This window comes from Bos grunniens, chromosome 24 (assembly GCF_055505025.1).
Source record: "Bos grunniens cultivar Pamir isolate PY7600 chromosome 24, Bosgru_T2T1.0, whole genome shotgun sequence".
NCBI classification, from domain to species: Eukaryota; Metazoa; Chordata; class Mammalia; order Artiodactyla; family Bovidae; genus Bos; species Bos grunniens.
In genome coordinates, this window is record NC_141188.1 from 41,662,171 (window position 1) to 41,681,940 (window position 19,770).

The window sequence follows — 19,770 nt, forward strand, 5'->3', positions numbered from 1 at the left end:
TTACGGACCTTGGTTTGAAAAACAAAACCAAACCTATAAAAGACATCAGTGATTAAATCGGGACAACTGGATCTCAGTGAAGAAATAGTTACTAGGACATTGCTGTCCGCTTTGTTAGCTAATGGCACAGTGCCCATTCGTAACAAACGTCCTATTTTCTGAAGATACAAAAAACCTTGCATTGGTCCAATGTCACCATGACTGCAATTCACTTGAAAAGTGTTCCCAATGTGGCAAAATGTTTAAAAATCCCTGAATCTTGGGGGTAGTTATATGTGTGTCACAATAATACATTTGCTACATATTCAAAATATTTCACAATAAAAATAATAAATATATCTGAGAAAGGTTTGCTCAGATATAACCATCTAAACTTTTTTTAAAAAAACTTAAAGCACAGTAGAAATTTTATATTCTGCAAAAGATGAAGAAAATTCTGAGTATTTTGTTATTTAAAATTATCTTAATTTAGAAGCTTATCTAAAAACACTAGAATTTACCTGGTGTGCTGTGCTAAGTCGCTTTAGTCATGTACGACTCTTTGCAACTCCATGCACCATAGCCCGCCAGGCTCCTCTGTCCATGGAATTCTCCAGGCAAGAATACTGGAATGGGATGCCATTTTCTACTCCAGGGGATATTCCCGACTCAGGGATCGACTGGCAGGCAGGTTCTTTACCACTAGCGCCACCTGGGAAGCCCTAGAAGCCTATATAACTCTGTCCATGACTCGGTGTGAATAAGACTTAAAGACCTAAAACTGAGGCCCCCGAATTCCTCAAGCTGATTCAGTCCAACTTACGGCAGAAGCTCTCCTGTTAGGAGAAGCCAAGATCGACAAATTGCAAGATAAAAGCAGTCGAACTTGGGATTTGAAGTTTCTCTGTAAAATGTCCAGCTGTTAATTTGGCCAAACTCACATAGTATCACATTCCTAATAATGAAAATGTTGTGCTTTTTTCCCTCAAAGAAGGAAAATACATTGAAAAGATGATGAGAAAACCAACATTTCCTGCAGAAGCATCCTTACCACTTAAACAAGGACGAAAAAAAAAGCCAAGGCAAAAAGGGGATTTTTGCTCTTTTCCTTTAGGTTGATTTGAAAAGGCAAAGGCATGTCATATTAATTCAGGATTTGTGGTGAAAACGCCCAGATGTATTATTTTAGTTACGTGATTCTATGAACCTAAACTTGGAAAATGTCTCTCAGCTTCACATCTTACTACCTCACTTACCATTATGATTAGAGCTCAAAAGTTCCTTACACGTGAACAAACACAGTATTGTCTTGCTTTTACTTAAAAATTCTGCATATTTTGTGATTTCCCTGGTGGCTCAGATGGTAAAGAATCTCCTGCAATACAGGAGATGTAGGCTCGATCCCTGAGTTGGGAAGATCTCCTGAAGAAGGGAATAGCTGCTCACTCCAGTATTCTTGGCTGGAGAATTCCATGGCCAGAGGAGTCTTTGGGCTACAGTCCATGAGGTTACAAAGAGTTGGACATGATAGAGTGACTAACACTTTCATGTTTCACTTTCATTCAAAAAATTATGATTCTTCATCATGAAATCTCCAAAATTCATACTCTACACCTTTTGAATGAGTTTTCTCTTTCATTGCGTATTTCCCATGATACTGAGGAGTTCTGACCCGAGAGGAACAGAATGGAAATAAATAAGAAGGCTATGTTATGGCTTTTCCGGAGAACTGAAATAGAAATTTGACAAAAGCTGCCACCTTTCTTTTTCATCCCTTTCACTCAGATTTCTTTCCTTTTCTTTCCTTTCCCTAGAAATATTTGGGGCAACCAGGGCTCACATCGTATTTCGCTCCATTCTCCTGAGTGGTCTTGAGCAAAGCTAGGGAGATACACATGTGATCTAAGCCAATTAAACCCTGCCTTTCCTAGCTGGTGCTGAAGGCTTCCTCACTGAGCACTGGGGTGCTCACAGCTCTCATACACAGCATCAAAGAGAGTCCAGAGGTTTAATGCCTTCTCCTTCTGTTTCCAAGCCTTATTTTCTACACAGAACCCTTTACTAGAGCTGCATGGTGAAAACAGTAAGATAATAAGTTTGAAAGGCAGCAAATGGATGTGTTTTGTGCCCCCAGCAGCTGTGTGTGTGTGGACACTGGGTTACATTTGTCAAGGCATCACGGGTGGATGGATGATCAGCATCCTGACACAGTGTCCAAGAACATCAAACCACATGGGAACAATTCTATTCATCACCCCAAGGATACCTAGGCATGATAAATGTGACAAAAACCAGTACCAAGGACAAACTCTGTGTTTCACTCAAATCCATCAAGTGAAAAAACAGTGAGACCAGGATGTAAACATGTTAGGAAACAAGTGGACTTTCCTTGTGTATAAAAAGCATTTAAAAGACGCTTGCTCCTTGGAAGAAAAGCTATGACAAACCTAGTGTATTAAAAAGCAGAGACATCACTTTGCTGACAAAGGTCCAGATAGTCAAAGCTATGATTTTTCCAGTAGTCATGAATGGATGTGAGTTTTGGACCATAAAGAAGGCTGAGCGCTGAAGAACTGATGCTTTCAAACTGTGGTTCTAGAGAAGACTCTTGAGAGTCATTTGGATAGCAAGGAGATGAAACCCAATCCTAAAGGAAATCATCCCTGAATATTCATTGGAAGGACTGATACTGAAGCTGAATCTCCAATATTTTGGCCACCTGATGCAAGATGCCAATTCATTGCAAAAGACCTCGATGCTGGGAAAGACTGAGGGCAGGAGAAGAAGGAGACAGAGGATGAGATGGTTGGATGGCATCACTGACTCAATGGACGTGAGTTTGAGCAAACTCCAGGAGATGGTGAAGGTCAGGGAAGTCTAGTGTGCTGTGGTCCATGGGGTCACCAACAGTCAGACACGACTTAGCGACTAAACAACAACAATGTGAGATTACAACCCAGCCACCCACCGCCTCCTGCAGCACCTCCAGCCTCACCCACCTGCCTCAGGTCCAGCGTGATCGTGACCCAGTGGTACTCTCTCCCGTTCTGGATACTAGGACTCTGCCACCAGTTATTGGTACCGTCGATGGCGTTGGATATCGGATGCCGTTCTGTTGAAGGAAAACAAAAAACCCGCTACGCTCTCAGATTGTGGTTTAAGGTTGTTAACTCCTAAACTGTAATACAGTGGAAATGAACAGCGGTAAGGAGAACACAGGCCCGTGGCTTCCTAACAGAAGTCTCCAGTAATCGTTTAGGAAGGGGTACGTTCCCACGGGGGCCCCACTTGCCTTTGGGGTTGGCGCTGCTGCCGTCGCAGACCCGGCACTGGGCATTGCGCATGGCCTGCCCAGGCACATGCTCCACCAGCTTGCAGTACGTCTCTGGCCCCTTTTCCCCGCAGGTCGCATTGGTGCTGATGTGTGCATTGCTGGCAAGGTTGAGGATGGCAGGGAACAGGCCTGAAAGTCAAAGTCACCAAATCAGCTCAGCCACTTGAAACCACAGGTCATATCACTGCATCTCACTCTGCTGGTGAAGCAGAAGTGTTAGTCACTCAGTCATGTCTGACTCTTTGCAACCCCATGGATTGTAGCCCTACAGTCTATGTAGGAGCCCTACCAGCCTCCTCTGTCCATAGCATTCTTCAGGCAAGAATACTGGAGTGGGTTGCCATTCTCTTCTCCAGGGGCTCTTCCCAACCCGGGGATCGAACCTGGGTCTCCTGCATTTTGGCAGGTGGATTCTTTACCATCTGAGCCACAGAAGATGGCCAATTTATGGTCACCAAAGGGAAAAGGGTTCTTTACCACTAGTGCCACCTGGGAAGCCCAAGTACATTAAAAAAAAAAAAACTCACCCTGCATCTATTAATAAGAAAATAATAATAATAACTTACTAGGTAGTCTTCCAAAGACTTTCCTCGTAAAACAGAGCTACCCTAGTGGTTCTATGAGCTACTCTGGTGGCTCAGTGGTAAAGAATCCACTTTACCACTGGGTTCAATCTCTGATCTGGGACGATTTCCTGGAGGAGGAAATGGCAACCCTCTCCAGTATTCTTGCCTGGAAAATCCCATGGACAGAAAAGCCTGGCAGGCTACAGTTCATGGGGTTGCAAAGAGTTGGACACAACTGACCTACTAAAAAACAACAGATTAGCAGTTCTATCCTAGGAGAATGACTCTAATCAAATCAATAAACTCTTAGTTTCTCAACAGAAAATAGTCATAGAATATTGTATTCTAGAGTATTACTCTTAATTTTGAAACATAGCAGACTCACACAGTATACTAGGTATAAACATGTTTTTTCTTTTTTAACTTAAAGTTGGTCATTTTTATCACATGCTTTTGGGATTTCCTAATTAAAAAGGCTTAATGAATAAAACAGATGTACTTTTATGTTTAATTATGCAGTTCCTCAATTTATTCTTTTTATCAACCAGTAGTTAAGAGACATATTTTATGCAATAAAATGATCTAATTCTTAAAGTGACACATAATTCTTGGGAATGCTACTTAATTGGGGGGAGAAGCTGATACTTATTGTTTTTGGTACTGAGGTAAATATTAATTTTCTCCTTCCTTTATGACCACAATATTCTAGTAATCTGGTTTGAATGTATATTATGAACTGACAATTTAAAATACAATAAGTTTGAAACTGTGGAGTCACATGGAAAGAGCTGCAACAGAGTTTTCTGGGCTCTGGGTCATGTCTGTGCATTTAGATTTGCAGTACAATCAACCTTCTCCATTCCCTTCCCACAGACCAGCCAAGCGAGGAGAAGAAAAAAGGTCACAGGAACTTAGTTAACAATGCATTTCTCTGTCAACAAATCCTTTACCAGCTAACTCTAAAAATGTTCTCACTTTCTCTTTTTTTCCTCCCCTTCAGTTTCCAGACTCAAGAGAACCGCCCACTTCCTGCTCGGGGCTCCCCCGACCCTGACCTACAAGAGCCTTGAGTTATGGAGGGAGTCGGGGTCAGTAGGGCACCTGCTTCTCCATTCAGGAGCCTACACTCTGAGTCACTGAGAAAAAGACGTTTAAGCTGTGTGAATATCAACATAATTTCAGTGAATAATAGCTTAATTGTAGGAACCGACAACAGGTTGTTCTTGCACTACACAGGTTTTAGAGCATCCGTGTGCCGGCTCAATTGCTCAGTCATGTCCGACTCTTTGCTCTTTGCGACCCCTTTGGCTGAAGTCCGCCAGCCTCCTCTGTCTGTGGGATTTCCCAGGCAAGAATACTGGAGAGGGTTGCCATTTCCTCCTCCAGGGGATCTTCCTGACCCAGGGATCGAACCCGTGTCGCCTACATTGGTAGATGGGTGCTTCTCTGGTTGGTATTGTAAAGACACTCCTAAGCAAACGAAAGAGAAACCCCTTCGTTAGCATGACTAAATTCAAAACTCTGTAGTGGTGCATTTGCCTTTCACTAAAACTAAATCTTTCTTCTCAGATAAGCTCATGTTTGGGGGGAAAAATTCACTAAAAATTATTCTTTACTTACTACATTTGCTCTCATTCCATGGTTCTAGAATAATTATTATTCCTCACTGTCTACGACCACAGCTGTGAGAGGATGAAAGAAAGCTGGAAATTTGCACTGGAGGAAGCATGTTTGAAAAAGAGTTTTTAAAAATTCCTCAGGTTGCTGAATGTTTTCAAAGACTACCGAAATACTTCAGTATTTCAGATCTCAGAGACCTCTTCTCAATGGTCTGTGGTGACCTAAATGGGAAGGAAATCCAACAAAGAAGGAATACATATATACCTCAGGGCTTCCCTGGTAGCTCAGCTGGTAAAGAATCTGCCTGCAGGGGGGAGACCTGGGTTCCATCCCTGGGTTGGGAAGATCCGCTGGAGGAGGGTATGGCAACTCACTCCAGTATTCTTGCTGGAGAATCCCCATGGACAGAGGTGCCTGGCAGGCTACAGTCTATGGGGTTGCAAAGAGTCAGACATGACTGAGTGACCAAGCACAGCACAGCACATACGTACCTACAGCTGATTCACTTTGCTGTACAGCAGAAAGTAACCCAACATTGTAAAGCAACTATACTCCAATAAAAATTAATTTTAAAAAACTAGCACTAAATACACTAACAAAAGACTACTGAAGTATCTCAATAAAGAACAACTAACATGAGCTTCAAGTAGGAGGAGAAATAGGAAACTGAAGGGTGAGGTAGGGCATTGGGATCAAGAATCCACCAAGAATAAAAGTTTGATTTATACATAAAAATCGAAAGCAGAATGAGGACTGTAGCTCGCACATGGATCACAGTTTCCCATCACCTGGCCGTGCACTTAATGCATGAGACAACTGTACACTTTTGTCAGGAGACATTATTTACTTTAGCTAATGTTACTGTGATTCGTACTTTTGCCCTCATTCGGGACACACAATGGATTCATTTTCTCATCCTATGTTTAACCAGTGGCTAAAGACTTCATAATGCCAAACCCATCAAGCGTGAAATAAATTCTTTCTCACTCACCAGCAGTTTTTTAAAATTATTTTTAAATTGGAGCATAGTTGCTTTATGATGTTGTGTTGGTTTCTGCTGTACAGCAAAGTGAGTCAGCTATAAACACACATATACCCCCTCCCTCTAAAGCCTCCCTCCCACCACCCCGCTCAACCCCTCTAGGGCGTCACAGAACACCGAGCTGAGCTCCCTGTGCTGGACAGAAGCTTCCCACTAGCTAGCCGTTCTACACATGGTGGCATATATATGGCAACATCACTCTCCCAGTCCTTCCCCCCACCCCCTCCTCCTGTCCACTCTCTACATCTGCGTCTCTACGCGTGCCCTGCAAATAGAATCATCAGTACCGTTCTTCTAGATTCCACATATACGCGTTAACATACAATATTTTTTCTCTGACTTCACTCTGTATGACAGATACTAGACTTTACTTTTTAACTCTCTTTCTTCACAGTCTGTCTCCTGAGAAACCTGCACGTGTGTCAAGAAGCAACAGTTAGAACTGAATGTGGGACAGCTAACTGGTTCAAAATTAGGAAAGGAGTATGACAAGGCTGTATATTGTCACCCTGCTTATTTAACTTCTATGCGGAGCACATCAAGTGAAATGCCGGGCTGGATGAATCACAGGCAGGAATCTGGAAGAAATACCAATAACCTCGGATATGCAGATGATAAAACTCTAATGATAGAAAGTGAAGAGGAACTAAAGAATCTCTCGATGAAGGTGAAAGAGGAGAATTTTGGAAAAGCTGGCTTAAAATTCAACATTGAAAAAAACTAAGATCACGGCATCTGGTCCCATCACTTCATGGCAAACAGAAAGGAAAAAGTGGAAGCAGTAACAGATTTTATTTTCCTGGGCTCCAAAATCACTGCGGACAGTGACTGCAGCCAGGAAATTAAAAGATGCTTGCTCCTTGGAAGAAAAGCTACAACAAACCTAAACAAAACCAGTGTATTCAAAAGCAGAGACATCACTTTACCAACAAAGGTTCGGATAGTCAAAGCTATGATTTTTCCAGTAGTCAATACAGATGTGAGAGTTGGACCATAAAGAAGGCTGAGTGCCAAAGAATTGATGCTTTCAAATTATAGTGCTGAAGAAGACTCTTGAGAGTCCCTTGGACAGCAAGGAGATAAAACCAGTCAATCCTAAAGGAAATCAACCCTGAATATTTATTGGGAGGACTGACGTTGAAGCTCCAATCCTTTGGCCACCTCGTGGGAAGAGCTGACCCACTGGAAAAGACCCTGTTGCTGGGAAAGACTGATGAAGGCAAAAGGAGAAGAGGGCGCAGAGAATCAGATGGTTAGATAGCATCACCGACTCGATGAACATGAATTTTAGCAAACTCTGGGAGATAGTGAAGGACAGAGAAGCCTGGCATGGTGCAGTCCATGGGGTCGCCAAGAGTCGGACAAGACTTAGTGACTGAAAAACAACAAACAATTTAATCACTGATAGCTGTTACAAAAAGTATTAAAATATTTTAGAGATTCTAAGGCCCTTTCCAGCACAGTGGGGAAAAAAATAGGTGGGAGAGAAAGAGAAATACCTCACAGGGGCTTGAGAAAGTCAAACCCCAGCCCCTGGGAGTTTGCCATTTAACACCCTTAACTTTTTTTCTCACACGGGGAGATGAAAAAAAATCTTATCTCAGAAAACCCAGAGGGGGTGGTGGGCAAAAGGCCTTGGAAGCATTTTCCAGTGTCCATTTCCATGGCAATGGGCTGGAGGTGTCCTTGACAAAGGCAGAGTTTCTCACTGTAAGATAAACAAGTCATGAAGACCTTGGCCCGAATATTGTAACAATTTATCAGGACTGCCTCCTCCTCCCACACAGGTTCCTTCATGCTTTTGTTTCATGATACCATGAGTTTTTATTCAACACCCAAGTTTAGTAGAAGAGACCATAGCTACAATTCATTCATTAAGAGGTTTTCTCTTTTGTTGCCACAAAACTGAAATTGAAGGATAGCAATTTAAAAGCTTTTTTTGATCAAAATCATGATTGCACACAGGCAAAGCACAACATTCACGGTTATTTTTTAATTTCAAATCATTCGTATTACCCTGGGAAGGCACTGCCTTTTCCCCTCCTTCCAAACTCTTACAGGAGGGAATTCAGCTTATTTTGTTGTTCAGTCGCTAAGTCATGTCTGACTCTTTGCAACCCCATGGACTGCAGCACACCAGGCTTCCCTGTCCTTCACTATCTCCTGGAGTTTGCTCAAATTTATGTCAAGTCAGTGAATTCAGCTTAACATCAAAACACAAGTGCAGCTTTTGAGTGGGAAAATGAACAACTGTGCAGAATGAAAATGAAGTTATATTTTGTTGTATCATTGATCATGTCTGCAATGTTTATATTATTTGCTTAAATACCTAAAAACATCAATTAATTTAACATTTTCTGACCAGCCATTGCTTCCAAAGACCACCAACCCTTCAAGGTCTTAGCAGTCTTAGTAATTTTCCCCCCTTCGTCTGCCATTTCTGAGCTCTATCACATAGATTTCACTTGTTTATGCTTTAAGTTTTGGCATTCTCTTTATGTTCCAATGGCTACATCACGGGTATGCAGTCGCCCTTGGTTTAAAGCTCTGTCAAAACTGTCTGGAAGTTTTTCGTCATTTAAACAAGGACCCCCCACACACTTTTCATTTCTCATCAACTCTCATAAAATTACGTATCTGGTTCTGGATGTGCCTCCTGAATGCGTCAATCAAGGACTGTCCTCGGGAGCACCCAGGGACCTCTGGTCAAACCACTTGGCTGTGGAGACGCCCAATGCGTCACCATCTCTCACACCAGAACAATGACCCCGAGGAGGTTGCATCCACCAGATGACAGCTCCACTTAATCCAGAACATACCTAGAGGGACAGCTTACAAACAACGCAAGCATTTGCCATATCTTCCACCTGAGACCAACAACAGACAAATAGACTTGATACCCAGGGTAAACACCCCAATCAAAAGTCCAGAGTCATGTTATCTTGGTATTGACCTCACTGGGGGTGATAATGCTGCATTTTCTGAGTTCTAGCACCATTGTTTTTTCAATGGTAAACTGAAAAAAACAATAGTACTAGTAGGGATTGGGCTGCCTCTTTATCCAGAAGGTGTGTGCTAAGTCCCTTCAGTCATGTCGACTCTGTGCGACTCTATGGACTGTAGCTGCCAGGCTCCTCTGTCCATAGGGGTTCTCTGGGCAAGAATATTGGAGTGGGTAGCCAGGCTCTCCTCCAGCAGATCTTCCCGACCCAGGGATTGAACCCATGTTTCTTACATCTTCTGCACTGGCAGACAGGTTCTTTACCACTAGCTCCACCTGGAATACATACACTTAATGTGATCACTTTTCTTATTTATTTTTTTAAAGCTGTTACTGAATCAAGGATGTATATGAGAGTAGTGGTGGTCACTGTCTCCAGTTCCTGGCCTCACACTGGCTCTTCACTCATCTGCAGTTCAGATTCTATTCCTTAAATCACTCAAAGGGCCCTTGTCAAGGTCTCCATTCCCCAGCATGAGGTTCACTGGGCCCCACAATAGCTTCTGTAAACAAGGGCTTTTCTCTCTGTCTTTAAGCCCCTCTCCCTTGGCTCTCTCACGCTGCAGACTCCTAGTCTGTCCCTCTGTTACAGTGGCTTGCTGGCCATCTCTGCCAGTGATCCAGACTCTCCTGTGACCTGATGTCCCAAGAAAAAGCAGAAGAGGCAGGTCCCCCCAACAAGCGGATCCTCAGGGGGAAGCAGGAAGGTGTGTACTTTGCCCCAAAGCTATTTCCAAACACAAGAGAAGTAACACAAAGAATACGGGCTTGAGGACAGAGACTTGGGTTCTTCATCCCATGTGCCCAGCGCTTCCTTGTTGAATACAACCAAGCCCCACGTGGGTAAGGACAGAACAGGGCATCAATCATGTGGGAAGTGAACCCACTGGGCTCTGGAATGAGCGGAATCTTAACAGTGGCTGAAATAAAAAATGTACAAGCCTCCCAGGGGGAGGTGCGGGACCTTCCACATTTCCCCAAACCAGTCCCCCACCCCACAACCCCACCCCCCACCAGCAAGCATCACACAACCTGGGCCAAGATAGAAAAAATGCTCTAGCTCCCAGTGATGAAGACACAACAGGAAAATGACGCTACGAGATAAATGAATGTGACTGAGGTGGAATGAATAGAAGATGACCCTTGGCATCCACAATTGTGATCCTTATCCTTGAGCTCTGCAGGAGATACTTGAAATTCATTCTGGGCTCAGCTGGGCAGAGAGAGAGTTCAAGCAGAACTTCTCAAACATTTATCAAATCACCCAGAGATCTTGTTACAAATGCAAATATTCTGCAGGGCTGGGCTGGGCTGGGGCTAAGCTTCTTCATGGTTCAGTATCTCCCTGGGGCTGCTGCTCTGACTTCAACAGATAAAATGATCTCTTGGGATGTTTCCAGCTCTAACACAACGGGATTGGTTAATTTGGTTGAGGCTTGGCACAAAGTTCATCAGACTGATGAGTAAGATCACGCTTCCTCCAGAGTGTTCTGTCACTATTTAACCAGAACTCTAGATTCCCCGTCCTATATTCACATCTTGGAGACCTTGGAAAACTATTTTTAGAGGGAACTGGGGGGCCTTGGTTAAAACCAAGGTTTGGGGCTTATTGTAAAGAAGGAAAAAAGGTCAAGGCCTCCAAACTGAAAGATGTAACATAGGAACAAGGTCCCCTTTGCGTCAACCAGGCGAGCTATTAAAGCAAACCAGGGTCTGAGTGGTGCTGCCCCTGGTGAGTTCATCCATACTGAAAGCGATGCTGTTGAAGGCACAGTGTAAGGCTTCAGGGATGTTAAAATGTAAAGAAGTTTACGTACCCTCCCTGCCTAATGCTGACAGAGATCCAGCCCTCTCAGCCCATCCTGTTCTGATGCTGCTGGTCTTCTGACCCGCTGTCTTTTCACGGAGGCCTGGGGAGGGCCCTGCACAGCCGGGAGGAGGGGGCGGGCCAGAGGGGACAGCATGGCAGAGGACATCCCCTGACCACCCTGGGATCGTGCATTTGAGCTTCCGGGAGACAGTCCAGATCTAGGTGACAGATGAGAGGAGAGAATCTTAGCAAAACAGGGCCATTCTCAGAAGGAAGGGACATCTTCCCATCCTAGTGAGCATCCCTTGTCTGATTAAATTTAAGGTTTCTCAAGTTATTTTTTGGAAAAGACCTTGATGCTGGGAAAGATTGAGGGCAGGAGGAGAAGGGGACAACCAAGGATGGTTGGATAGCATCACAGACTCAATGGACATGAGTTTGAGCAAACTCTGGGAGACAGTGAAGGACAGAGAAACCTGGAGTACTACAATCCACGGGGTTGCAAAGAGTCAGACATGATTTAGCAACTGAACAACAACAATAATATTAATTTTCTTTCATTTTAAAAATTCTTCCCTATATATTCATTATGATAATACAGTCAGGGAAAATTTAGTCTATTTCTGCACATTCAGTTCAGTTCAGTCGCTCAGTCATATCCGACTCTTTGCGACTCCATGAATCGCAGCACACCAGGCCTCCCTGTCCATCACCAACTCCCGGAGTTCACTCAAACTCACATCCATCAAGTCCATTTCTGCACATTAGCAATGAGGAAATCAAGACCCAGCCTGGACCACATAAATAGGTAACTCTCAAATAGGCCACATTTATGTACAAATTCTCTTTTTTCTTGAGTATATCTGACTTACAGTGATTCAGGTATATAGCAAAGTGATTCATTTATACATATATTAATACTTATGGGCATCAGAGAAGGACCAGATCAGCTCTCCATACATCCTAGACTTTTTACTGAAAAAGAATAAAACACTTAAGAAAAATTAACAAAGGGAATTCAAGACCAATACACTGAACTATGAAACATTTCTGAGAGAAATTAAATCATATCAAAACGAATGATATCAAAACGAATTCATTATAATTATTTCTTATACATAGACAGGAAAACTCAATGTTGTCAGACAGCACTTCTCCCCAAATGGATCTATAGAATCACTCTAATTCCTACCAAAATCCTAGCCATCTCTTTTGTAGAAATTGACAAGCTGACACTAATGGAAATGCAAAGGACCTAGAACTGTCAAAGCAATTTCGAGAAAGTCAACAGTGTGGAATGATTTACACACCCTAGTTCAAAACTTACTACAAAGCCAAAGGAATCCAGACAAAGTTACCTTAGGAATAGACACATGGATCAACGAAGCAACAGAGAGTCCAGAAATATATATTGAAAATCTAGCCAATTCCTTCAAATATTATTTCTGAATTATTTGAACACTGAATTTGAAATCATGTCATTTACAGAAAACCCTCTTGTGCACAAATTTTCAGGGAATGTTTGACCACGGAAAAAGAGGTACAACTCAACTCGGTCAATGATAATGGTTAAGACAAACCAACAAAGTGCGAAGCTCTAAAGGCATACTAGATGTTCTGCTCATATTTCTGGAGAGAATGGGCCATTCTTTCATTCAGTAATAAGTGATTTTTATCAAACAAACATCCATCTGTGACATAAATTCTGTGCGCCTTTGTTCTGTTCCTGAGAAGACCAGGCTGGCTTAGACCCAAGAGCCTGGAGGGGAACAGCTGTCTCCCACTTAAACAACATCCTCCACACGCAGGCAGGTAGAGTTCTTTTGAACAAAAACTCTATATATAAAAACATAACTCCAAGAGATGGTCAAAAAATGGCAACAAGACTGAAGTCAATAGAGTAGTCACTGTCTTTAAAAGAAAACCCAGTGCAGTAGAAATAACCAGCGTTTTTAACCAGAACTCTCTATTTTCAGTGACATTATTTCACTGCAGTAACTTGGGCGACGGTGCTGGTCAAGGCATTCAGAAAGAAAAATTCCTCCAAATTTGAGCTGAGGCACACAGGTAGTAGGATTCCTCAGGTACTTCTCATGCCTGCTTGACTACAGCTCTGGGGATTCAAGGACCACTGGCCACCACAGTGTGGAACATTCTAGAAACTCAACAAATACTTTTTGAATATGTAAAGTTATGTGGTGTATGTGTGTGTAGTGTGTCTGTTGTGTATGTGGGGGGTGATGGGGGTGGGTGTTGGGGATGTAGAAAGAAGAATGGCTCTTATTTTGCTGGTGGAGCTAGGAGGGAAGTCATAAGCCAAACACTGAAAAGAACTCCTAAAAATGCAAATGACTAATCCTCACCTGAGACCACAGAAGCTGTAATCCCTGGGGCTGGGGCCTCCACACTGATGTGATTAAAATCAAATGTGCAGCCCAGAGAGAAAATGTCTGTATTAACTGTACCCTCTCTGTGAGGGCTCAGGGGAGTCACCAAACAGGTGAGCTGTGTGTTTCCATGACAGAAAAGATGCCTGGAGGAGTAGATGTCACTCAACAGGAAGTCTGGTGAGGAAGCCACCAGGAGCTCAATTTCCCTGCCTCCCCATTCCTTGCCCACCACTGGGCTGCAACATGAATTTATGTGACTGGAAGCAAGCAAAATATAGACACGAATTTCCACTGGCGCTACTTGAATCTCCCAACCATTCCTCCACCATAATTTCTCACAGAGAACATTTCTTTCTAGATATGCACTTGGACTTCCTCCATCAAGAATGTCCACTCGGAATCAAAATGAGGAAAGCCGCTGAGAACAAGGACCACAGGACACATCCTGATTTGGGGCCTGGCTGGTGGAGGATCCACTACATGTTCAGTCCATGAAGCTGAGCAGGTACATGAATGGGCAAACACAGGGGGAAAAGGAGAAAAACTGACTAGAAATGACAACAATCCCACAAGAAAACATTACTCCACAGCCCAAGAAGGTATCGAGGACTTTATGCCAGCTCCCTTACAACAAGAGCAGTGGAGTTCCCAAAGACACTTCACAAGGTCATGAATATCTCGAACTCTCCCACCTCTAAACTTCTAGAGTGAACAAAAGTATTGCCACGAAGTCAGGGCAGAGGTGTAAAGAGCTGGAAAAACTAGACTGTGGAGAAAAACAAAGACAGAAACGCCGGAGCTGGAGATTTAGAAGGAAGGGGCTGAAGGATGGACAATGGGAATTTTGAGGATGGGAAAGAGTGCCCACCACTGGACAGAGCAACAGGGACAGGAAGTACACCAAGTGGCAGAGAGAGTTCTGGAGACAACTACTTAAATTAGAATCCCAAAAGGCCTATCTTGAAGGCTGATTGTAAAATTCCTTCCACCTCTGGCATCCAAACAGGAATAAGGTTTCCGTCCTACTAGAAGTCCTAACTCCCTCATGTGATAGTCATCTCAACAGCCAGTGATCATCTGCAGTGTCATAAAGAGGAACAAAGGCCAAAAAATCAGGGACCTTTTAAACGTATTTAATTTTTGGCTGTACCTTAGGCACTATGGGGTTCCCTGGTAGCTCAGTGGTAAACAATCTGCCTGCAATGCAGGAGGCCTGGGTTTGATCCCTGGGTTAGGGGGACCCCCTGGAGAATGGAATGGCAACCCACTCCAGTATTCTTGCCTGGAGATTCCCAGAGACAGAGGAGTCTGGTGGGTACAGTCCATGGGGTGGCAAAGAGTCAGACACGACAGAATGACTAACACTAACACACTAGGGGCCTCAGTTCCCTGATCAGACATCAAACCCGCACCCCCTGCATTGGAAGACATAGTCTTAACCACTGGACCACCAGAGACCTTTTTAAAGGAAGAAACAAAAATGGAGAGGGACGATTTGGATAAGGAGAATACAGAAAAAAAAAAAAGAAAGAAAGGAATGGAAGATGAAACCAAGGCGACCAAAAGAATGCCATCAACTGGGAGAAACAGGAAAAGTAGTCTTTGGAGCAGGAAAGAATTCATGTGCTGGGCCTGAGATAACAAGATAATCACTTTTGTTGAGTAAAATCCTGCCATGACAAAGAGATTAGAAGACATTTAAACGTAGGATGTACAAAAATCAGTGTTGTGGGGTGAGGTCTTCTCCTTTCTGAAGGTCGCCTCTTAACTAAACAGGATCTGCTCAACTTAAGCATCTTCTTTAACATTGTAGAGTTTCCTGAGGCTCTGGCAGGAAGTTACAGAACAATGAAACAAAATGCAGGAAATCTTTCAGGGAATGGGAAAAGATGGGCACTTCCCAGAAACACTCTGGAGCTAAATCTGACATTCCCACCAGCAAGACAGGAGGCTCTCTGGCACAAGAGCTGGAGTCACACTGCCCGCTGGGCCAGATCAGACTTCAAAGATAAGTTCAGGAATGAAGAGATTCAGGCTTCAGATGGTTGAATCAAAAAAGGGGGAGAAAAAAAAAATGCACATACACGCTGAAAATAGGATCTGATGTGTCTTCACGGCATCTTTTCTGGATTAACCTCTGAAGTAAAGGCTCACCTAGGCAGAAAGCTATCCACCACGCTGGTCTGGAATCTCACTGCTCCCATTGTCTATCTTCTGCCTCCAAGCAAGACATAAAATGGGAACAAGCTGTCCCAGAGAAAGCTCTCACCATCCAGCCTCCAGAAAACACTCTCGGGGGAAGGGTCTGTGCCGCGAAACGCTGGCTGTCACCCTCAGTATACAGGACGTGAAGATCCAATGAACCTAGCCGGAGTGTGGCATTTTACACTGAAATAGCTCCCTGGCAGGCATGTCCCAACAGAACCCAAGTTCTTGACCTTACCTAAATTACTTCAATAAGGGAGCTTCCCCCCCTCCCCCATTATTTTTGAAATACATTTATTTACTCAACTGTGCATGGATACACGTTAGTATTTTAGCAATAAAAAAAGTAAAAGAATTATTTGCAAGCATGGAAGTAGGCTACATACACCCTGCTAGAGAAACTGTCGCTTATCTTGTTCACCGTAACATTTCTGAGGAATATCACTAACAACTTCAGCTAAGATCTCCGAGAAGTTTTCTCTAGTTATCTCCACTTAGCTTTGTATTCAGGGTGCAGGCTTAACTTTATTCCTCAAAAATTATTTTTAACAATTAACTTTTCCTGTGTCTGCTATAGGTGTTCCAGCAATAAACCAAAATTTTTAGAAAAATAAACATACTATCCATAACTTCTAATAGTATTCTTCGCAGACTTAACCTCTCTACCTCACAAATCACCTAAATGTATTTTTAAAACTTATTTATAACTCCAGGAATAGCCCATGAAGGCTACGGTGAGCAATACTTTCAGAAGGACTGCAGCATCAAGCAATCTATCAATGAGCTATAGTTTTTAAATACAAAAGATCTAGGAAACAAGGCTCTAATACTTTCTGTCAAAGGCCGCGTTGAAAGGGACAAGTTGGAAAGTGAAAAGTTGACAGGTGTACATGTGTATTAGTGATGCATTTAGCATCCAGCAGTGGGGATACTGAAGGAGTAGGAGAGAGGGAGGGCAGTGGAGGTGGAGATGGGAAGACTGTCTCTTGTTTTGTCAGGAAATAACTGGTACCTTCTTTATACCATTAGGAAGTGCTCAGGAGGAAGTAGGTTTTTATGAAGTAGCTCGCTTTTAAGAGTTACATGAAGAGACATCTAAGGGAAGACACTCAAGAAACTAAAAATAGTAGTTGCCTCAAAAGTAGGTGACTTAACCTTTTTCTATACACCTTTTGGGTTTTGTTTTTGTTTTTTCTAATGTCGTACCACGACCATGGATTACCTATTCAAAACTATTTTTTGACATTACTTGATTCATAAATAAAGACATTAATGTCAATGTGACTCAACAAGACAGGTGGCTATTAACCACCAGGAACATTGGCAAAGCAACGTAAATGGCAACCCGATCCAGTATTCTTGCCTAGAAACTTCCATGGACAGAGGAGCCTGGCGGGCTTTACGGAGTCACAAAGAGTCAGACATGACTGAGCAACTGAGCATATTTGCAATGGACAGACACGAAGATGGGAATAAAACAGACCCCGCCCTCAGGAAGTTCAGGTCAGGGGGTGAGACCGATCAGCCAGCCACTGGCTTAGCCACCAAGATAAGGACAACAATAGCAATGAGTGGCCAGAGCACCGGCAGTCCAGGGAAGGGCATGTCATAAATACTTCAGCAATGACGGGCTCAGGAAGGTTTCTGCAGGGCTTAGGCCCCAAATGGGAGGCCTGTCCAGCACTGAACATCCCATGTCACTATGAACAGGGGCACGGAGGTCCCAGGTAACGCCCCTGAGCTCTGAGCCAGTGGATCCCAGACTCCTCCTCTGGTCCCATCGGATGCTCCAATGTCATTTTTTGTGTGTGCATTATGAGGAGTTTGGGAGGCGTTAGTCCTAGCCCCATAGGGTGGTGTTTCTAGAAAAATCATGATGGTGATGGTGCTGAGGAGGGAGAGCAGGGGAGGAGGGAGAGCCAGTGGGGGAACCATCACAACATTTCATGGGAAAGACAAACAGTTCCTGAGCCTTGTCAGCAGTGGAGACAAAATAACGGAGATGGATTACACAGGTTTTCAAGAAGTCAATAGGTCTTAACGCCCAAGTGAAGGTGGATCCAGGCTGGGGAGGATGCAGTGCAGGTGCCACAGATAGACCGTCACAATGGACCACATGCCCGTGCTACCGACATACCCAACGCTGGGCCAACATTCTTGTGTTACTGCATCACATCAGTGCTCTCCATCTCACAAATCAGGAAGACTGACATCCAGAGATGCCGAGAAACTTAATCAACCTCACAGCTCATCAAAGCAACAGGGCTGGTGTTTGAATTCAAGTTGACTCCAAAACCAGACTCTAAATTTGAGACTATAGCGGAGAAGTGATAGTCTATATTTGCATGTAGTCATGTCCAAAATAGTAATAATGATGCTTAGATGGTGTTTATTGAGGGCTACCCCCAGGGTCAGGCATTGTTTTAAGCACTTTTCATTCCATCATGAACAGGCTTTCCAAGGAGGCACCATGACCACGCCCATTTACAGATGGCGAAACCGAAGCACAGGGAGGTTAAGTAACCTGCCCAAGTTCCCACAGCTTATAAAGCCAAAGAGTAAAACGTGTAAAGCTTAAAGGCATTATCTTGTTATTCCCCCCATAAAACTTACTGTAGATGATAATGAGTACTTACAGAACTTTATGAAAGAGGTATTCTAAAATTGTAGAATTGTGTCTCAAAGATGATTACCTTGAAATAAGTGGTCATGTAAACATGTCACAATACTGGTGATTCTAAGAGTGGCGCAAAGCACCAAGGAACAGCCTGTGTTTATTTCCTATCCTTGTTGCATTTGAATTCTCCATCATGCTATATTAACTACAGATGTCTGCTCTATATTTAACGTCTGGAAAAGTGGAAGAGAAAAAAGGAACGGGCCAAAGTCTGGGATACGTAGGAGGTGGGCATTGATGTTTTCATTACACAAACCATGTTTCCAACTGCTAAAATTAGTTTTTTTTTCTTGGCCCTTACTTGGGGAATATAGTTACAGTTTTTTTTTCTTGGCCCTTACTTGGGGAATACTTGGGGAATTCTTAGTTCTTGGGGAAGAAAAATGCACCTTTAAAAGCCATTCGGGTGCACACTTTGCTGGGCAGGCACATATATGCTCAATTTGAATACTACATCCTTTATGAGAATGAAGTAAATTTCCTCTAGTCATAGAAGAGAGTTTTTCCTTTAGCCTTGGAATTGTCTACTTTTACTTAGAAAAGAAAAACAGTTCAAAACAAGATTTGATGAACTAACCTGTGAAGCAACTGTAATTCCATGTAATTGCCAGCTGTGGACTTAACATTATTGTTAGAAAGGTACCACCTAGTATTTTGCACTTCTAGGAATAGCTCACTTTACACAGGTTATTGGGTCACATATCATGAGATGTACAGTAGTTCAGTGTGTGCCTGAGCACTCAGTCGCGTCCAACTCTTTGGACCCCCATGGAGGGTAGCCTGCCAGCACCTCTGTCCATGGAATTTCCCAGGCAAGAATACTGGAGTGGTTTTCCATTCCCTCCTCCAGGGGATTTTCCCAACCCAGGGATAGAACTCTCTGTCTCCTGCATTGCCAGGGGATTCTTTACCACTGAGCCTCCAGAGAAGCTATGAAATAATAAAGGATTCTTAATAAGGGACTTCCCTGGTGGTCTAGTGGTTAAGACTTGGCCTTCCAATGCACGGGCTTCGGGTTCCAACCCTGGTTGGGGAATTAAGATCCCACATGCCTCTTGGCCAAAAAACCAAAACATAAAACATAAGCAATGTTGTAACAAATTCAAAAAAAGACTTTAAAAATCGTCCACGTGAAAAAAAATCTTA

General features: G+C 43.3%; 1 protein-coding gene across 3 annotated transcripts in view; it reads right to left on the reverse strand.

The window, feature by feature from the left end:
* Nucleotides 1-19,770, reverse strand: part of LAMA1 (laminin subunit alpha 1) — a 125,340-nt gene that overhangs the window by 103,567 nt on the left and 2,003 nt on the right. For 2 of the 3 annotated variants that reach the window (XM_086372352.1, XM_086372354.1), the window contains exons 2-3: nt 3,272-3,442; nt 2,979-3,091 (exon numbers count right to left, since the gene is read on the reverse strand). In XM_086372352.1, coding sequence (XP_086228478.1) covers nt 2,979-3,091; nt 3,272-3,442 — 284 coding nt within the window. Of the gene's footprint in view, nt 1-2,978; nt 3,092-3,271; nt 3,443-5,763; nt 6,574-19,770 lie in introns of those variants that run through there. The other variant, XM_086372353.1, reaches the window with a different exon arrangement.